Source organism: Vespa mandarinia, chromosome 23, assembly GCF_050613455.1.
Source record: "Vespa mandarinia isolate Hongniang chromosome 23, ASM5061345v1, whole genome shotgun sequence".
Classification (NCBI taxonomy): Eukaryota; Metazoa; Arthropoda; class Insecta; order Hymenoptera; family Vespidae; genus Vespa; species Vespa mandarinia.
Genome location: NC_140832.1, coordinates 2,722,501 through 2,742,798, shown reverse-complemented (window position 1 = coordinate 2,742,798; position 20,298 = coordinate 2,722,501). Strand labels below are relative to the sequence as shown.

General features: G+C 31.5%; 1 protein-coding gene across 2 annotated transcripts in view; it reads right to left on the bottom strand.

The window, feature by feature from the left end:
• LOC118444410 (uncharacterized) overlaps positions 1-20,298 on the bottom strand; it is a 346,025-nt gene that overhangs the window by 49,978 nt on the left and 275,749 nt on the right. For both annotated transcript variants that reach the window (XM_035872659.2, XM_035872660.2), the window contains exon 13: positions 8,029-8,154. In XM_035872659.2, the coding sequence (XP_035728552.2) occupies positions 8,029-8,154 (126 nt within the window). The remainder of the gene's footprint in view (positions 1-8,028; positions 8,155-20,298) is intronic.

Below are 20,298 nucleotides of genomic sequence, written 5' to 3'. Positions count from 1 at the left end.
GCTTTGCCTCCTACGAAAATATTTGTCGATAGTAAATAGTATATTTGATAATTTTCTATGAAACGTTTTTTCATATTGAAAAATCAATTTCAACTCGTAAAGGAGATTTAATTTAAGGATCTCTCAATATCGCACAGCTTTAAAGTCATACGATCGTATATCAAAATTTTCGAAATGTTTTATCAATTTTTTAAATCAAAAAATTAATTGTTAAGAATATTAATGTTAGAAATATGATTATATATTAAGATACATATATATATATATATATATATATATATATATATATATATATCTATACACATACATATATAAATTATATTTATAAAAAAAAAAATTGGAAAAACGAATTGATTTACACAATCATTAAACAAGTATGCAACCGTAATCTTTCTCGTTAGAACAAGTTCAAGTTTCCCCTACTCTTTCTCACTGTTTTATCTAAATGAACTGTAATTTTCTTTTTTTCTCCTCTCTCTCTCTCTCTCTCTCTCTCTCTTTTTTCTTCTTTTCTTTCAACGAGGATCTCAATCGTTCTCGATAAATAGGTGATCGTGAAGGAACTACAACGAGCCATAGCACAGTTTAACTTATTCATTTTAAACGATCGATCGTACGTATGCAATATCTAATGTATGTTCACGCCCGATGTTACGTTATTGAGATGGGTAAGTTAAAAAGAAGATGGAACGAAAACGGATGTGAATTAGTATTACGCATTGTCGCTTTGAAGTTAGAGGATGCATGTAAGCGTTGGGGAAAAAAGGATGTATAAGAAAAATATGTATGTATTTATGTGCATGTGCATGCGTTTGTATGTATGGGCATGTACACGTTTATATGCTTACATACGTATATACCTATGTATGTATGTATGTATATATATTTAAGCTTGTTTGCGTATATATGTACCTACGTGTATGTGAGTGCATGTGTGTATATATATATGCATGTGTGTGTATAAAAAATAGACACAGACAGGAAACGAGAGAAAGAGGGAGAGAGAGAGAGAGAGAGAGAGAGGGAGAAGGAAAGAGAGAGAGAGAGAGAGGGAGAGATAAGACGAGCTGGTTCGATGCATCTTGCTTCGAGATATGTGGGTTAATCGATTCCTTCGAAGTAGAACGTAAAACTACTATTACCGGTGGAGACTCGTTAGTGGAACAGGAAGGAGGTTCAATCGTTTAGAAGGCTCGTCGTCCCTAAGACGACCTTCGCTCTCGGACGTTGCCTTTCCTTTCCTTTTCTTTTTCTCTTTCTCTTTAATTTTATATTCCTTTTAATAATATTGCACAGGTTGCCAGCCAAAACTACGAAAGGATAGGGAAACTCATAAAGTGATTTAACTAATGCAATTTAATTCTCAATTTTAATTTCGACAATATTTGAACTTGCAATCGGGCTTAACGAGTTAAATTTTACGAGTTAAGATTGGACGATTTGAAAATGAAAATGAAAAAAAAAAAAAAAAGAAAAAGAAAAAAGAAAAGAAGAAGAAGAAAATTAAAAAGAAAACAGAAGAATTAATTTAAATATTTTAATAGATTTGAGATAAAATAATTGATTATTTAAATAAATGATTATCAATTGAAAGAATTTTTTAAATCGTCGTTTACTTCGATCATCTTTCACGATTGATTTTTCTTGACGATTATATCACTTTATGGTTTCTTGCCTCTTCTAGTCGAAGATATTTCAGTTTGAAAGAGGCTTTATGCCAATGGCTGCGTTACATAATGCATTAGACTTGCGTAAAAATTTTAGCAAGTCTTCAGGGTCACATGAAACTTTTATAGCCGTGCAAATTTACCGATTAGAGTATCGAAGTTAATGAGTAAGTAAGTTGTATGTGATTACTATGTAATCTGATAAGATGTAACGTGAAAATCAGTTTGTGGAGATTTTTTTCTCTTTAACTTCTTCTTTTCTTTTTTTCTTTTTTTTTTTTTTTTTTTTTTTTTTTTATAATTATTAAAAATATTGAAACATATATACGTTAGTATTTATACATATACAAATACACACAGAGATACACAAACACAAACAATGTTTATATATACATAAATATATATATATATATATATATTTTTTTTTTTCGATTGAGATTAGAAACAGCCTGTTTCTGATTTGTTCCGTCGGAGATCGCAATGTTCGATTAATCGAAGGCATTACATGTTCTCAACTATACGACAGATGTTTCATTTGTTGAAGGGTGGTATCTTCCTTTTGCCCGGATAAATCTATCGAGCGTTAAGTGGGTGTAATGCGTGGGGTGGATCGCGAGATTAGACGATTAAGCCTTTTCACGCGGCTGGACAGTCCCATTATGATAGACGACATCAGGAAGGGAAGGCGCCTAATAAAATATAGGGTCTACTAAATGAGTCTACTCTTCTTCGCACAACTGCCATTTCGCATACCATGAATATTATTCTCTATATACCGTGTGACCGATTGTATAGTTTAGAAAATTCACTTGCAATTATTTTTACTTATATCAATAATTGAAATTTTTTAAATTATTTTTATTTATATACATATATATATATATATATATATATATATAATAATTATTTTTAAGATGTCTCGTAAAAAACATTTCGTTGTTGTTGTTGTTCTTTTTTCTCCTTTCGTTCAAATTTTTAACAAAAATTAAAATAAAATTTTGCGAAGTTCATTCCATGAATTGATAAATTTTGGAAAATTTCTTTCATCTTTTTTTCGAATTTGGCTGAGTAAAAAAAAGAAAGAAATAATAAATGAATGTCGTTCGAAAGTTTTCGTATGGAAAAGAGAAGGAAAAGAAAAGAAAAGAAAAAAGAAAACAGATAGACATAAAAAAAAAAAAAAAAAAAAAAATAGGAACAAATAGAAATCAATTGACTTCTATTCTTAATCTTTTTAAGGAAAATATCGAAAGAAAAAATTTGCAAATAATCTTAATCGTCCTTTAAACTTCGAATATTGATATCTATATCATTCTAATTCGTATAGAGGCGCATTAAGGTCGTATCCGTCATTGTTTCGAGTTATCGTCGAACGAACGATTATAATGGAAAGTCGTGTCCATGTTTACCCCTTGCCCTCCTCCACCACCCACTATTTCTATCACTACCATCATATGATACAAGTATCAACGTGTATGTATATATATATTAATGTACATATGTATGTGTGCATCGAGTCAACGAGCATAACAATCTCTTGTCGAACGAGACCCGTCATAGTTTTGCAAGCGCTATTTTGAAATGATTTCCCGATCATAATTCATGACACGCGTCAAACACGAAGCCGAGATGGCATCGAGGAAACCTCAGCCGTAACCGGACGTAACCATATCTATTCGTTATCCTTATTTTAAAGGATATTATTAATACGATGTTCCTTAAGATAAACAAAAGCGAAAGTTTCTAAATTTTGCGTAATGTATCTTTTCTTTTTTTCTTATTTTTTTTTCCCCTCCTTCTCTTCTTTTTTCTTTCTTTTATTTTTTTTTTCTCTTATCAAGGATCGTTTACTTTTCGTTATTTGGCAATAATCATTTGCCTTATGAAATTTTACGATACAGAGAGAGAGAGAGAGAGAGAGAGAGAGAGAGAGAGAGAGAGAGAGAGACGAACTAAACTTAACGACGGGAAGTTTCGAGATAATCGGACTTTTTTTCTTTATTTATTTACCCTTATCGATCCATCACTCTTCACCCTTTTTAAGATTATTCATCAACGATTGAAAAATTATTCGTATTATACACGTACGTCATAGATTAAATATTATTAATCTATCCGTTTTTATCAATGGATATGTACAGCGAGAAAAAAAACGAAAAAAAAAGAAAAAGAAGAAGAAAAAAATTATCTATCGACTAATCTAATATTATATACTTATTTATCGTATTCATAGATAAAGGGAATATTTCGTTGATTTAATATTATCTAATTGATCTATTAACAGATATAAACTATTTTCTTTTCTTTTTCGATTTTTTTTTCTTCTAGATAAAAATGAATTGTTTTTTATTTATTTATTTTTTTTTTGTCATCCATCGGTATATATCGATTTAAAAAAAAAAGTGCGCGTGTATTAATTCGTTCGATGGTAATATATATGTACGTAAGTACGATGGACTTTCATAAGCAACGCGTGATTTCCTGTGCGTGATTTTACGGTCATCCCAATGCGTCAGCTATTCGGCATCTATAAAGTCAAACGACACCTTCTCGTTCTTATTCAACACGTGATTTCCTTACCATTTTGGACTCGTCCTGGATAATTGGGTTACCGGAACGAGGAACGCATTTAAGTAACTAAATACGCATTAACGTAACAAAGTATTTCGGCTTCTCGAGCGTAACGATGCCTTGACGATTTTCTGAGATTGGTTTAAAAGAAAAAAAACAAAAAAAACAAAAAAAAAAGGAAAAAGGACAAGGTAAAAAAAAATGGACGAACAACACCGTTTTGTACTTTAAAGGATTCGATCACTTTCCACATTATCTCCTTCTTCTTCTTCTTCATCTTCTACTACTACTACTACTACTACTACTACTACTACTACTACTACTGCTACTACTTCTGTTCTCTCAATAAAGATAGCAATTGGGTCAAGGTATATGCCTAACTACTACGATGTACTCGTTTACACTACTCGAACGTTTTCAGAAAAAAGAAAAAAAAAAGAAAAGAAAAAAGAAAAGAAAGGAAAGGAAACGGTAAAAAAGTGTCTCCTTTTTTCAACGTGTCATTATCGTGATCGAGTGAACGAGTGAAATTTTTTTTGCGAATTTAAATAAAACTATTATAAGACACATTGTTTAGTGGCAACATCTTATGGGTAATTATTTCGAAAAAAAAAAAAAAAGAAAAAAGAAAAGGAAAAGACTATTTCCAACGCAGATAATTTTACATCGCTTATCGTTGTAATAAAATTATCGATAACGATTATGATAACATCATGAATTGACTTAATGAGCTGTAATATGGGAAAAGAAAAGTGGAAAGATGTAAAAAAAAAAAAAAAAAAGAAAAAGAAGAAGAAAAAAAAATGAAAATGTTAAGACTTCAATCGAAGTGAGCCGAACGTGATTAATTAAAATTCATCGGATAAAAGTAAGTACCGTTCACTCGGTTAACTTTTTAAATAATCTCAATCACCGATCATTATTATGATAGTAAATGTCGATCGATTCTCTATAACGAACGTCTTCCTCTCGACGTTTCACCATAACGTCAGTGTGAACTCGTCGAGCAAAAGCATGGATAACAGGAGAAAGTTCGATTATATGGTAAAGGAAAAGGAAAAAAAAAAATTCCCGATGGAATGTCGGTTTCTATTGTAGCAAACTTTTCGCATATATTTCTTACGTGTATTTATATGTACGTGTGCATTATATGTCAAATTTTTTAACTAATTTCCAAATGAATTTCTCACGCATTTCATCGAGTAATATAGATCGTGTAACATCGTTAATCTATTGCTTAAGCAAAAATATAGATCATTAAAGTTTCCTATAATTTAATAATAATTATTTTCTTTTCTCATACGATTTTATAATTTAACGTCATTTTAATTGACAATTAAACATTTCGTTTTAATTCATTTATTTTTGTGCATAAAAAAAAAATTTTTTTTTAAATCACTTCGATACGATTTTCTTATATTTTATTCAGCATTATTTATTGTTTAAAAAATAATTAAAGACATCGTAAAAATTTCCATGGATATTATCGTTAGATACTTTTTCTTCTATATATCTATCGTAATTTTATTTTCATCGATAATTAAATATTTCGATTAAATTCATTTAATCGTGCACATAAGAAAGTTTCCAAGCGATTTAAGTATAAATTCTTCATACCTCATTTAATATTATTTATACCTATATTATACTCTATTATTACAATATTATATTAATCGTATTAAGCATTAAAAAGAATTGATGATAATAATTTCTTATTATATTCAATCGTTCGGAATAATAATAATTTTATTTTCATTGACAATACAAAATAATTGATCGTACAAATTAAAAAAAAAACAAAAATCTAGCTTCTTATATATACGTACATATATAAATACATAAATTTCTTCTTAGAATTTAATTGATAAGATACACGTTATACAAAAAAAAAAATAAGAAAAAAAGATATCCATCCATTTGAAAATAGAAGTAGAAAGGATCGTAAGAAAAGAAAAAAAAAAGAAGAGAGAAAAAAATCCATTACAATGAGTTTCTACTAATTGTCAGTGTTATACGATCAAAGAGAAAGAAGTTCGATAAGTTGGTGAATATCGGTACGTACCGTTACCGATATCTTATCGAACAAAGGAAACGGACACAGAGTCGTACCATTGATTGATAAGAAGAGACATTGGTATTCACTTTGGTAATTCAACGAAGGAAACAAGTTTCGCTTAGCGATCCGAAACGCGTTAATCGACTACTCTCTATCGCGATTACCACGAGTTTCTCCGACGTATACGCCTCTAATTACAGAACTTCACTCGGAATCGGACTCTTTAAATTAATGGCTGCGATTCGATCGCAGCTATTACAAAAGATCGATGAGATTCCATTGAGGCTCGATTAAACAGCCTGGATTCGCCAGGGACAAAATAATGGCTATCATTAACGTAACTACTATAACTCCTACCGTTCGTTTCAATTTTCTTAGAGTCGATATTATCCGATGAGTTTAGTAAGTAGTTGAATCGAGAGTTCTTAGATGGCAGCACACGAACGATCTCTCCCCGATCGACTTACCGATCGAGCGGAAATCGATCGATGATCGGTTTTACGACCAAACATTTTTTCCATTATGACCATAAGAATATATGGAAGAACCTCGTGAATAATTCATAAATTGGAAACATTTTATTATATCCTGTAATAATGAAGAGAGAGAGAGAGAGAGAGAGAGAAAGGTAATGCGAAAATAAGAAAAGAAAAGAAAAAGAATCTTATTACCGACCGAGTTCTAATCCGTATTAGATACGTCGGTAATATAGTGTTCCTGTAACGCCGATAACTCGGTAAGCAAATTCTCAATAACGTAGAAACGATTTGTTACGTTCGCGAACATATATAACATAATTTTAAAAGAATTAATATCATTCCTTTTAAAATTTACAATTACAAGATAACAATTACAATAAAAATTTACAATTAAAATTTACAATTAAAAGAAAAACGATATCCCTCTTTTGTAAATCAAAAACACATTCTAAAAGTTCGCTTCTAATTTCTAAATATCTATCAATCTTTCCTTTTTGTTTTCTTTTTATATCCATTTTTTCCCTCTTTCGGAGGACTCTCTCTCTCTCTCTCTTTCTCTCTCTATCACTTTAAAAAAAAAAAAGGTCGGTCGTAATATCCTTTAAAAGATTCTTTAAAGTCGCACAACGAAAGTCCCTTTTTTTTTCTTTCCTTTTTTATCGTCCCTTTTTCATCACTCTCTCTCTCTCTCTCTCTCTCCTTTTCTCTTTCCTTTTTTCCTCCTTTCTCACTCTCTTTCTTTCTCTCTCTCTTTCTCTTTCTCGAGGTTGCGGCTAACGGAGAGAAAAGACAAGAGGGACAAGTCCCTCAAACTCAGCGTGATTCTTGGCAAAGGGGCGGGGGTGGGGAAGGTGCTCTCTTCGACACAATGGATTCCTTTATTATTTCGAAGTTATTGCAAGCAAGCAATCTCTTTCTTTCTTTCTCCTTCTCTTTCTTTCTCTCTTTATCTCTTTTCTTCCCTCTCATCATTGCTTCTCGCTCAGCAGCGAAATTTCTTTCGTATCGAAGCGTGACGAGCGGCTCAATGGGACGTGAAAAAAGTGAAATCTCGTCTTCTCTCTCTTAGAGAGAGAGAGAGAGAAGAGAGAGAAGAGAGAGAGAGAAAGAGAAAGAGAACGAAAAGAAAGAGAAAGAGAAGAAGGGTGACTTCGAAGGCCCCCCCGAAGGTTTATCCTACCTTTCGTTTCCATTAACGAGCCCTCAGAACGATTGGAATCTCTTGCCAGAAATATTTTACCGAAATTGTACTCACCATCGACGTAAAATAAAACTTTTCGAATTCTCTCTCGTGATGACGTGCTGCCGTTAGCGTTGTCGCCGAGTGCTGTGCGTGTTTTGACAATACGTCCTCCCCTTTCTTGCAAAGCCACGACAATACCTGACGAACATAATTTCAATTTATTATTAAAAATTTATTATTAAGTAAATAATAAAGAATGTATAATATATATATATATATATATATATATATATATATATATATATATATAGTTAATACGTATGATGAAATATCAAATAGGTAATACAAATTACGCAACCGTAGAAGTTTAATTATTTACAAACCGATGAAAAAATATTATCATATGTGCATACCATAATATCGATCATTTTTATCTTTGCAAAATAATTATATCATTAATTAATGCAAATACCAATCGAATAAATATCTAATGGAAAAGTATCTATTGCACAAGAATAATAAAATGTAGATTGCGTAAGAAATGTAGAAAAAATATCTATTGCACGAATATACAGGATGTCCAAAAAGTATAGAACGAAATTTATACTACGTATTATAATGAGATCAAATGAATGAAAAATATTTATATAAACATATGGCCGAAAATGTTTCAACAAAAAGATATATCCTTTTAAAAGATATTTATATTTTATTGTGCCAATTATAAGAAATTTTCGAAAATTCCTTCTTCCTACAAGAATTCAGGCTTTTTCCTCATTCGTCGAATTAATAATTGCCTGAATTAAAATATTCAAATATTTCAATTAACATTAGAAATAATGATAAATATATTTTGAATACACTCCCATAAGTGCATCCACCGTTTTTATCATATTTTTATAAATCATATGGGATTTTTTGTGTGAATGTTCCCATAAATAGCATTATTGAAAACAAATGTTAATATGAACTTTTTTCTCAATCCATTTGATCTCAGTAATTTAATAAATTTTTAATTTAATAAATAATAATATTGTACAAGTTTGTTCCGATACATTTTGGACACCTCGTATATATATATATATACATATTGAACGTTAAAATTTCGTTCGATCGGCGACCGGAACCAAACTATCGCATGATATAATAGTACTAAGATAAAACATAAAAAAAATTTAAGAGGGAGGTCCAGAATGAGGATAATTAGATCGGTTCGACGACTGGCATGATCGTAGTGATTAATGATTCGTCGTCGAAACCAGGGCCTACTGACATTTTTCTGGGGTTCGGCAACGAGCGAGATGTACGCTCGTATAATTAACGGGAGCTGCTAACCCAAAGAGTGAGAGAGCCAAAGAAAGAAAAAGAAAAGGAAAAAGAGAGACAGACAGAGAAAGAGAAAGAGAGAGAAAGAGAGAGAGAGAGAGAGAGAGAGAGAGAGAGAGAGGGGGGACACAAGCTTCGTCGACGTCGAGCAAGCCGTGCGAAATAACGAGCGGTGCAAACGAAAAGCGGTGCCTCCTCGCCCGCAGGCTTGACAGAGATGAGAGAAGAGAAGAGAAGAGGAGAAAGATGGAAACCGCTTGAATCATAAGCAAACCACGGGTTATTCGGGTCACTGGGCCGAGTTAAGCGTGTTCGCGATCGAATATCAGCAAAGACCGTAAACTTAATGCACGAGAATGTTTGCGCGAACGAGAAATACATTTTTTTTTCTTTTTCTATTTTTTTTCTCTTTTTTTTTTCTTTCTTTCCTTCTTTTTTCCTCTTTCTTTTCTCTTCGATATTACTTTGCCTTCGTTTTATTAATTTTTTTCTTTTATCATCATCATCATCATCATCATCATCATCATTATCGTCATCATTATTATTATTATTATCAACATCAACATCAACATCATCATCATCATCATCATCATCATCATCATCATCATTATTATAATTATTATTATAATTGTTGTTTTTATTGTTATTCTTGTCATTGTTGATTCTTTTATTTACATTTTGTTCTTTTCTTTTTTTTTCTTCAGGATATTAGCCTCCTAATTAATCTACTAATATTAGTCTTCTTAATTTATTTATAAATAATATTTATTTTTACACAGATCAAGATCCATCTTGATTCGAAGTAAATCTGTTCTATATATATATCACTATCTCTTTCTATTTATCTAACTATTGATTTGTCTGTTTATCTATCTATCTATCTATATCTTTTTGTTTCGATGCGAATTCAAAAGAACGATTACTTCCTTGATTATTTTTCCATTCAGATAATAATATCTGTGTATCTTTAAACACGTGAGATCGAGTATCTTAGTATATAACTTAAGTAAACGATCTCTCGTTAAGAGTTTAATATTAAATATTCGAAGGAGTCGAAGAATAAAAAAAAAAAATAATTTCGTAATGATTCTCATCAGGCAAAGCTTCTGATTCTCTCAATTGAACAATTTAATCATTTATCGTACATACATACATATATATATATATATGTATATATATATATACACATATATACATCATACATATATACATATATTAATACATTATTTAAATCAATATTTGTAGTATTTATCTTAATAAATTTAATTCGATAATCTCAAAGTATTTATTTATTTATCTTAGCTGATTATATATATATATATATATATATATATATATATATATATATATTCGATCATTCGGAGTATCTATCTTAATACATTATTGAACTATCACTCTAGAGTGTTTATCTTAGCACGTGATAGAACAAACTATAGTATCTATCACATTATTGACCAATGACGAATCATATCATCGTTATATGCTATTTCTAATACCTTTATCGACCAGATGATAAGTTCATTCATTCTACAAACAGATTACTATTGTAATCTGTAAGTGTAAATTATATTTTAATTGAAGTGAAAAACATGAAAATAAAAAAGGATTTTATTATTGAATTTTTTTTTTTTTTTTTTTTTTATCATTAGTCACGTAAACTTCGTTCCTATGAGATTTAGTTTATCAATAATGTTTAGATAAAAGATTAGACGTATAAGCGTAGACATGAAACATTTGAAAATTCATCAAGATCAACGTCGACGTTTCTTCAAACAGATCTGCAAATTTAAATGTAATAGTGAAAAGAGAAACATCTTGTTTCTTTACGATTTATTCGAACAATAATGTATAGAAAAAAAAAAAAAAAATTAGAAAAAGATGTGAATAAACGTGACCATAGAGAATTCATCGAGATTCATATTAACGTTACTAATTTTCTTTTTTTCTTTTTCTCTTTTTTCACATAGAAATTTCAAAGCACATGCATGATAATTCTTTTGAATGGATTTGCAAATTTAATTTCTTTTTTTTTTCTTTTTTTTTTACTTCGACATTATAAAAACGTCAAAGCGAAAAGACTCTGTTATTATTATTATTATTATTATTATTATTATTATTATTATTATTATTAAAACAGTTGGCCACGTACGTTTTGTTTCAGTACAATTTGCTCGATCAATATAATGTATATAATTAAAAATTGAAAAAAAAAAGAAAAAAAATTGTGCATAAACGTAATCATAAAAAATCTATCAATAATATCCAAATTAATTAATATCTAAATTAATAATTATTATTTTCCAATTTTGAATGCATATATACGTATAACTATAACAAGTCATATATATATATATATATATATATATATATATATATATATATATAACTATAATAATGTTATTATTTAACGATTCGAATTCATATACATATATATATATATATATATATATATATATACATACATATAACTATAATAACTCTTGTCTATCTTTACATAGTTATGTCGTAGATTCTCCTACCTAACGTCATCACGCTCGATCGCTATCAAATCACCGTTTGTATCGTTACCACCGATCGTTCCGTTGGCATAGAAGCTATCAGAGAAGAAGAGTAAGAAGGAAAGCGGAATAGAAAAAGAGGGGGAGAGATACTCGACGAGGAATAAGAAGAGTAAGAAGTAGAATAAGAAGAACAAGAATAAGAATAAGAAAATGAAGAAGAAATAGAAGTAGAAATAGAAGAAAGAGTAGTAGTAGTAGTAGTAGTAGTAGTAGTAGTAGTAGTAGTAGTAGTGGTGGTAGAAGAAGAAGAAGAAGAAGAAGAAGAAGAAGAAGAAAGACCTTCGTAGGAAGGTCTTGTAGAAGGAAGCGAATCGTTTGAGAGCGCGAGAGGCATCCCGTTAAAGGGAAAGATACACCAGGGCAGAGAGATACACTGAAATCTCTTCGATCATAAGCAGAGCATAGGTTATACGGGTCACTGGGCCGTGTTAAGCTAGCTCGAGAGAACTCAAACAGGCATAGTCGAAGAAGAGCTTTCGGAGAAGACGAAGAGAAGAAACGAGAGAGAAGAAAGAAAAGGAGAGAGAAAGATAGATAGATAGAACAAGAGAGAAAGAGAGGGAGAGAGAGAGAGAGAGAGAGAGAGAAGTAAGTATATATCGCGAGAGAGGAGTAGGTACAGGTGCGAAGAAGTAGTTCCGTGCGCCATTGCAAACGCAACGAAGGTGTCGTGACCCCGCTACGAACGTGGCGACCCTGCGTTTTATCTCACCTACTCCGCGCGTGCGTCTTTGCACGGGGAAGCGTGTTTACACGCCACGTAGAAGAGGACTGCGCACGCCTAACGGACGACCAAGTATTTAGGTTCCTTCGTGACACGTACAGTCTTTCCTTCTCTCTCTTTCTCTCTATCTATCTATCTATCTCTCTTACTCACTTATACACTATCTCTCTCATTCTCTCTCTCTCTCTCTCTCTCTTTCTCTCTTCCTCAATATATATATATATATATTTCTCTTTCTCCCTCTCTCTCTTTCTCTTTCTCTTTCTCTCTCTTTCTCTCTCATTCTATATGTCTATCTGTCTCTTTCTTGTTTCTCCCGTCTGCTTCCGCGTGCTGCATCTTCTCACGCGCCTAGCCTCCGCAACCTTCTTCCCCTTGCCTCTCCACGACTCGCAAAACGATCTTATCGCGCTTATGGGACACGTAAGACGTCCGATTATTGCGGGATCGGCCGAGGGCATCGATAGAATGGACTTTCTGAGAAAGCAGTAAATCGCGAATTTACCTACTTATCCAAGTTGTTCGCGCTTTACGAGCCTCCCGCCGGGCGAATCTCCCCGGTGTGTCTCTCTTATAGTTGGTGAGAGGAGTACAACGACTATGACTATGACTACGGCTATTACTATGACTATGACTAGGACTATGACTAGAACTATGACTAGGACTAGGACCACAGACTATGACTAGGATCAGGACGATGTGTGTTCCTTAGAAACGAGCGTCACTCCGGGCATATAACGCTGTTTCACCTACTCACTCGATGAAAGAGAGGAATCGTTTCGTGGAACGGTATAGGTAGGAAAGGGATGACGTAACGTGGAAAACGTTATTTCGAATTTTGATAAATAGTTCCATTTCTCTTTTCTTTTTTTCTTTCTTTTTTTTTTCTTTTTTTCTTCTTTTTTTTTTGAAGGAAATCTACGCGGTATAAATAAAGCGATAAACGAGCTATATCGATCAATGTACTTATATATTTTTCTCTACGATAGGCGCGGGACATGTAAATGTTTTTTTTATTTTTTACTTTCTTTTTTTTTGTGTTCTTGTTTTTAGAAAGAGAAAATAATTCTCTTGTTAATCCCATTTGATATTGTACTCACGCAAAAGTATATATATATATATATATATATATATATATATATATGGCTATGTGAGTGTGTGTGTATACTCACTTATCTATTCCTATAGTGTTTTCTAATATTATGTATATATTGACTTTCTAATATTATTTCTAATATTATGTATATATTGAATTGTTCGATAAATTATGTCGGAATTTTCAATTCAATCTCTGGTTGAAGATATCGAATATAATATTATTTGTTTAAGTAGAAAATATTGACAAAGTTTTTGACGTTGAATACGTTTACACTATTATTACTATTATTATTATTATTATTATTATTATTATTATTGTTATATTTGCTTGATTTGTTAAAACCCTGATCAATAAATTCCATGTTTACAATGAAACTTATTTATAAATTTTAACTAAATAATTCAAATGAGTAATATATACATATAAAATCTTTAGAATAAAATATGGATAAAAAAGCTAATTGTTCTTCTTATTAGGTCAACTTTGTGCATTTCTAATAAAATAAAATAATTGTATTAAGGACTGTGGCTCCATACTCGCACATACACACACTCAGAGATAAATGGACAAACAGACAAGACAGACATACACAGAATGTCAAATAAAAAAAGAGGAAAAAAAAAAAGAAAAAAAGAAAAGAGAAAAAAGAGCAAATTTCGTAGCCTGAATTCGTTGGAGTGAGCAACGATCGTACGGTTTCATCGAGTCACTTTTATTTCATCGATAAAGAGACTCCTTCCGAACTCCATCCGTAACGATGCATCTTCCCCGAAACGTCAGTTTTACGATGCCGCCTCGTTTGAGTTTTGGGACGAGGCTCATTTTATCGTTCTACATTCACAGTACTGACGAGAATGAAAGGACGTCGAACCAGGAACACGATCGCTTAGCTCCGAGGGCTGCCGAGACCCGAATTTTCGCTCCACGAAAGAAGAGAATCGGTTGCGGCTCATCTCCCTTTCACGTGACACTTTTACGCCAAGTGGAAACCACCCCACCTGACAACCTCTAACAGATACGATCGAACACCTGTGCACTTTTATTATAATTATTAATTTTTTTCATTCCTCTTCCTTTTATCTTCCTTCTTTCCTTTTTTTGTTTTTTCTTTTCTTGCGTCTTTTCTTTTCTTTTTTTCCTTCTTGTTCTTCATTCTTTCTTTCTTTTTTTTTTTTTTAATCAATCCAATCGAGATATATCGTACGATTGAGATTCATTTTTTGTTTTCTTTTTTTTTTTCATTTTTGTAACATTTGTTATTTAACTCTTGATAAAAGCGATGACAAATTATTTATATGCACGTTATTAATCTCACGTATTAATTTTAATTTAATTTTTTGTTATATCATTTAGTAAATTTGGAAGTTTTAATTTTTATCCAGAGGAAATATCATCAGGTTGATAAATCTACAGTAAGATTCTTTACAATATTAGAATCATCATGTTTGTTATATTAATAATATAATTATATATATATATATATATCTTATGGTATTAACTAAAAAATTTTCAAAATTATACATCATTATACATCAAAATGTATAAATAATTCGAACTAATTTCTATCTAATAAATCTATATCAAGTTGATTTCTTTCAGAAAGCTTAATATTTTAGAAGATTTAGAATAACGATATATACTTTTCTACTCGTATATAAATTAATAAATTTTAGTTAGACAATTCCCAATCAACTTGACATAAGTTTTTTCAAAAAAATATTAATAAGGATCTAAGAAAGCCTTGATCGATAAAATATATTATCTTTTTCATGAAAACGAAGAAAAAAAAAGAAAAAAAAGACCCGAAGGAAAAAAAAGAAAGAGAAAAAAAAAGGAAGAAGAAGAAGAAGAAGAAGAAGAAGAAGAAGTTGATAAAATCAATAAAATCAAAAGAGAAAAGTTATTAAACTACGACAAGAAAGAAAGAAGAAAAGCAAACGAAAAGAAAACAAAATGAATTCGAATTAATAGAAAACTTCGATTATCGATAAAAAAAATAATTACAAAGATTCGATTAGATTTACTTTGAGAAAAGAAAAGAATAGAAAAGATTTACTTCTCTTTTCTATTTCTACCTTTTCTTCCTTTCATTCTGGACATCTTTAGAAATGAGACGTCGAGTTAGTTCGAACGTTCGAAGATAGTAGTACTGTAGAACTGTAAAGGGTTTAAAAAGACAGGACGTTAGGATAGGAGAACTGAGGCGGGGAGGAGGAGGAAGAGGAGGAGGAGGAGGAGGAAGAGGAGGAGGAAGAAGAGGAGGAGGAGGACACAGGGGAATGAAACTGAGACGTTCGTCTGGCGCCGTTTCGTCGAGGAATCGGTCTCCACCGAAGAAGGAGATTCTCTCTTGGGCTCGTTCGACTTGGCTACGATTTATTCGATCGGCCAAGTCGATTTTTCGCACTCGATCGTTGCTCGATACCATCTCACTATAGGTCGCGGACAAGGGGGTTTGTTTCGCCTCGTGTCTACGCCACTAGCCTACGGTTAGGATTAATGGCTCGGTCGATGCGCGTTTGCTACGAGCTCGCTCGCCCACACTCTCTTTCTCTCTCTTTCTCTCTCTCTTTCTTATTCTCTTACTCACTTACTCTGTTAGGAACGTGCAGCCACCGCCGCGATTCTCTATCGCTCAAAGTTAGTTTTGCCCCTGCCAACCTAGTGGGTGTACGATACTTTCTATCGCAACCGTTTTACCGTTTGCGAGAAGCATACGTTTATTGTCCTCTCAAGGGTGGAGATATATCCGAGGGCTCAATTTTTATCTTCGATACTTTTTCTCCTTGATATTTTTCTCTTTTCTTCCTTCTTTCTTTTTTTTTTCCCCCTTATTTTGCTCATTTATTTATTTATTTTTTTCTCTCCTTTGTTTTTTATTACTTCTTCTTCTTCTTCTTCTTCTTCTTTTTTTCTTTTTTTTTTTTTTCTTTTCTTTCGCCCTTCTCTCGCTCAATTATCCTTTCAAATCGTTAGATCTCACGCAAAATACTTTCGAAGGAGATTTATTATTATTATTACTTTTTCTTTTTTATTATTATTATTATTATTTATCAGAAAAGTGTTCCTTTTAGGTTTCAGAGGGTTGTCAGATGTATCGTATTAATTCTTGTATTTTTTTTTTAATAGAAATAACACTTGAGAATGAATTGAGATTCGATCGGTTGCTTTTTATTATCCTATAGAAAAAATGTCTTTCAATTTTTCAAGGGAGAAAATAAATCGAATCCTGTTTTTCTTTTCGAACGAGAAAATATCGTATTTTCCCCTTCGTAAGTTTTTCAAACTTCTTAACTATCACAAGATAAAATTTCTTTTTTTGTAAAAGAAAAAAAATATTCTTTTTTTAAATATCTATGAATAAAAATCTTTACATTAAAAATTCACAAGGAAAAAAAAACAAAGGCGGGACAGTTGTTAACTATCATCCAATTATAAAGAATTAAATAAATAGAAATGACACTTCGAGATTATCTTTTGAGATTCGATTAGATGGGTTTTCAGTTGTCCGTAAAAATGAATGAAAAAAGAAAATTAAAAAAAAAAAAAAAGAAAAGAAAAGAAATGAAAAAACAAAGGAAGAAATATCTTTGAGATAGATCGCCGTAGAATGCGAAAAAAAAAAGAAAAGAAAAGAAAAGAAAAAAAATCGAAGGATCTATTACTCGTCCCTCGAAGCAAATTCCAATCTGACGTATGTACGTACATGCGTTCCTCTCAGGTACATCTCTCGCTCGCTTCAGTCACGCGTCTTTACGTATGACGTGTATCAATGGACGAGGACCGTCGGAATGATCTTTCTCGGTACGCAAAAGGCACAGGGATCCATCCACCGACATTTTGTCAGCGATGGATAAGAACTAATCGTGAAAACGTTCGATTCAAGTCGATCTTCGTCGAAAAGGAAACAAAAGAAAAAACAAGGAAGAAGAAAAAATAAAAAAAAAAAAACAAAAATAGAAAAAGATGAAAACCAAAGGAATGATCAATATCAAAAATGATCAAGTCTGATATTAACAAACAATTTGTAAAATTTATATCACGAATTTTTTTTCCAGATATCATCGCGATATTAAAATTATATATATATATATATATATATATATCAAGATATAATGCTTTAATTTAAACGATCATTATGTATTAATAAGTAAAGTTTACAAATGATGATTTTATATTTTAAAAATTAAAAATCTTAAAGAAGATCTTCCAATGTATGATCTTAACAAAATATTTATCGAGAATAATTATTGTTATATGAATCGTATAATAATATAAATAAATATAAAAAATAAATAAATAATATAAATAAATATAAAATATTAAAAAGAAAAAAAAAAAAAAAAAAGGGAAAAGAAAAAACATTTTGATTATTATCAATCGACTTAAAAACAAAAGCTTTCGAACAATTTTAATGATATTAAAAGACGATGTTATTTTTAATTACGATTAAATACGAACGATTCATTTAAATTAATTTCAATCGAAGAATTAAAAAATACGATTGATTTTCATGAACAAATATTTTATATTGGTATCTCAAAGCCATCGCTATTCGAAGAAACTCGAAAGATCGAATCTCGTGATGACACAAAGGCAAACGCTGTCAAGTTACACGCAAAATTGACAGCTCGCAATCGGTCAATGGCTGTCCGTTGGCCCTCAGCAAGAGATATCCTTCTCTTTAGTTCTTCAGCTAAGGATAGGCGCCACGACTAGGATGTGTGTACCGTAAGAATCAGCGAAGCCCTGAGAAACAGTTCGCAAGAGTCGTATGAGAGAGAGAGAGAGAGAGAGAAAGAGATAGATAGAAAGAGTGAGAGAGAGAAAGAGAGAGAAGTTCTCTGAGCGTGTGCGACGAGTCGAGATTTATGGACGGCGGAGTTTTCGTCGTCGATAAAATCTACCAGTCGAGAATGGCGTCCGGCGCGACTAGAGCTCACCGAGCCGAATAATCGATAATGCCGATCGATTCTCTTCTAACGTGAAACTTAATTCGACGCACCGCACCGTTCAAACGCGACACTCTTATATTATTATTGTTCGAAAGTAAATCGATTTCGTGTCGTTGTGTTTCTCGATGGGAAAGAAAAGAAAAAAAGAAAAAAAGGAAAAGAAATGGAAAGAAAACAAAAAAAGAAAAACAAACAAACAAAAAGAAAAAAAAAAAAAAGAAACTTTCGTCGATGAATAAAACTCGTATACTCTAATCATATCTGATCGTATATTCTTTCTCTCTTTTTTTTTCTTTTTCTTTTTGTTAAAATCAAATAATAATTCGACATTATTTTCAATTTATCTCTATCCTATTGTCGATTTAATCGCTATCGCATCTTTATTTTCTTTTAAAATGACTAAATTCAATATTCAATGTCGTCGTATTACTTAAAAAAAAAAAACAAGGAGAAACTAACGCGTAAAATAATTTCTATTGATCCAAATATTATATTCTTAATAAATTAATAAAAGTTGAGATCTAAAATTTCTTATAATTCCTAGTTTAACGATTTGAAAAGGAAAGGAAGAATAAAAAAAATTAGCTCGAAAAAGGATCGAAAATTTCATTCTTAAAATCATCGTAGAACTTTTCATTCAAATTTTTACGATCTATCTATCTATCTATCTATCTATCTATCTATCTATATATATATATATATATATATATATATATATATATATATCTCATAACAATTTGTGCGTGTACGTGTACCTACGTATATGATTTTTCTCATTCAGTATTCAACGTTAACACAGAAATCGTTTTAGAAATGACTACAACTATAATCTCTCTCTCTCTCTCTCTCTCTCTCTCTCTCTCTGTCTCTGTCTTTCTCTAATCGGTGCTACTTTGCTAGAGATAAATAGGACTATTACACGCCCTCTTTCTCGTATATATCCACCGTACAATACAATACAATACACTTCGATGGAGGCTTACAAGTTGGCAACAACCAACCTCCCACCTTATCGGCATGTTTCGGATACCTAATCGCTGTCTTTCTACTGCGGGTGTCGATTTTCGATCAACAGAACCGTTACTTCCGTCAAAAGATCTTTACAAATAACTATTGCATATCGAACTTTTTTTTCCATTTTTTTTCTTTTTTCCAATTTCTTTTTTCTTTTTTTTTTCTTTTTTTTTTATTTTTTTTTTTTTTTTGCAAAAGGTAGGATATAAACCGTTACAAAATAAACGAATAAATTGCATTCCCCATTTGGCACGCGCACGCACTCAGGCAACTTACGCATGCACTCACGCATTTACTCATGCATGCACGTGTACTCACGTACTCACGTAAGCACGCACGTAAGCATAACGTAAAGTTCTCTTTTTTATTCGAAATGTTCGCTCCGGCATGCGCCGCTGAACGAGAGAGTCTGCGACATTTCGTGGGGCTTAAGTTATGTAAGATAAATTATAGTAGTCATGTTGGAATGCGGGGACATTAACTGGCAGGCGTTAAAATTTACTCTCATCTAACTGCGTAAATCATACGGTCGGGGTCGGTTCGTACACCATAAATGCCGTCATTGCTTGTGTTCCTTTTTATTATTTCTTCTTCTTCTTCTTTTTTTTTTATCTTCCTTTCCTTTCTTTTTCTTTTCTTTTCCTTTCTTCGTTTTATCATTAT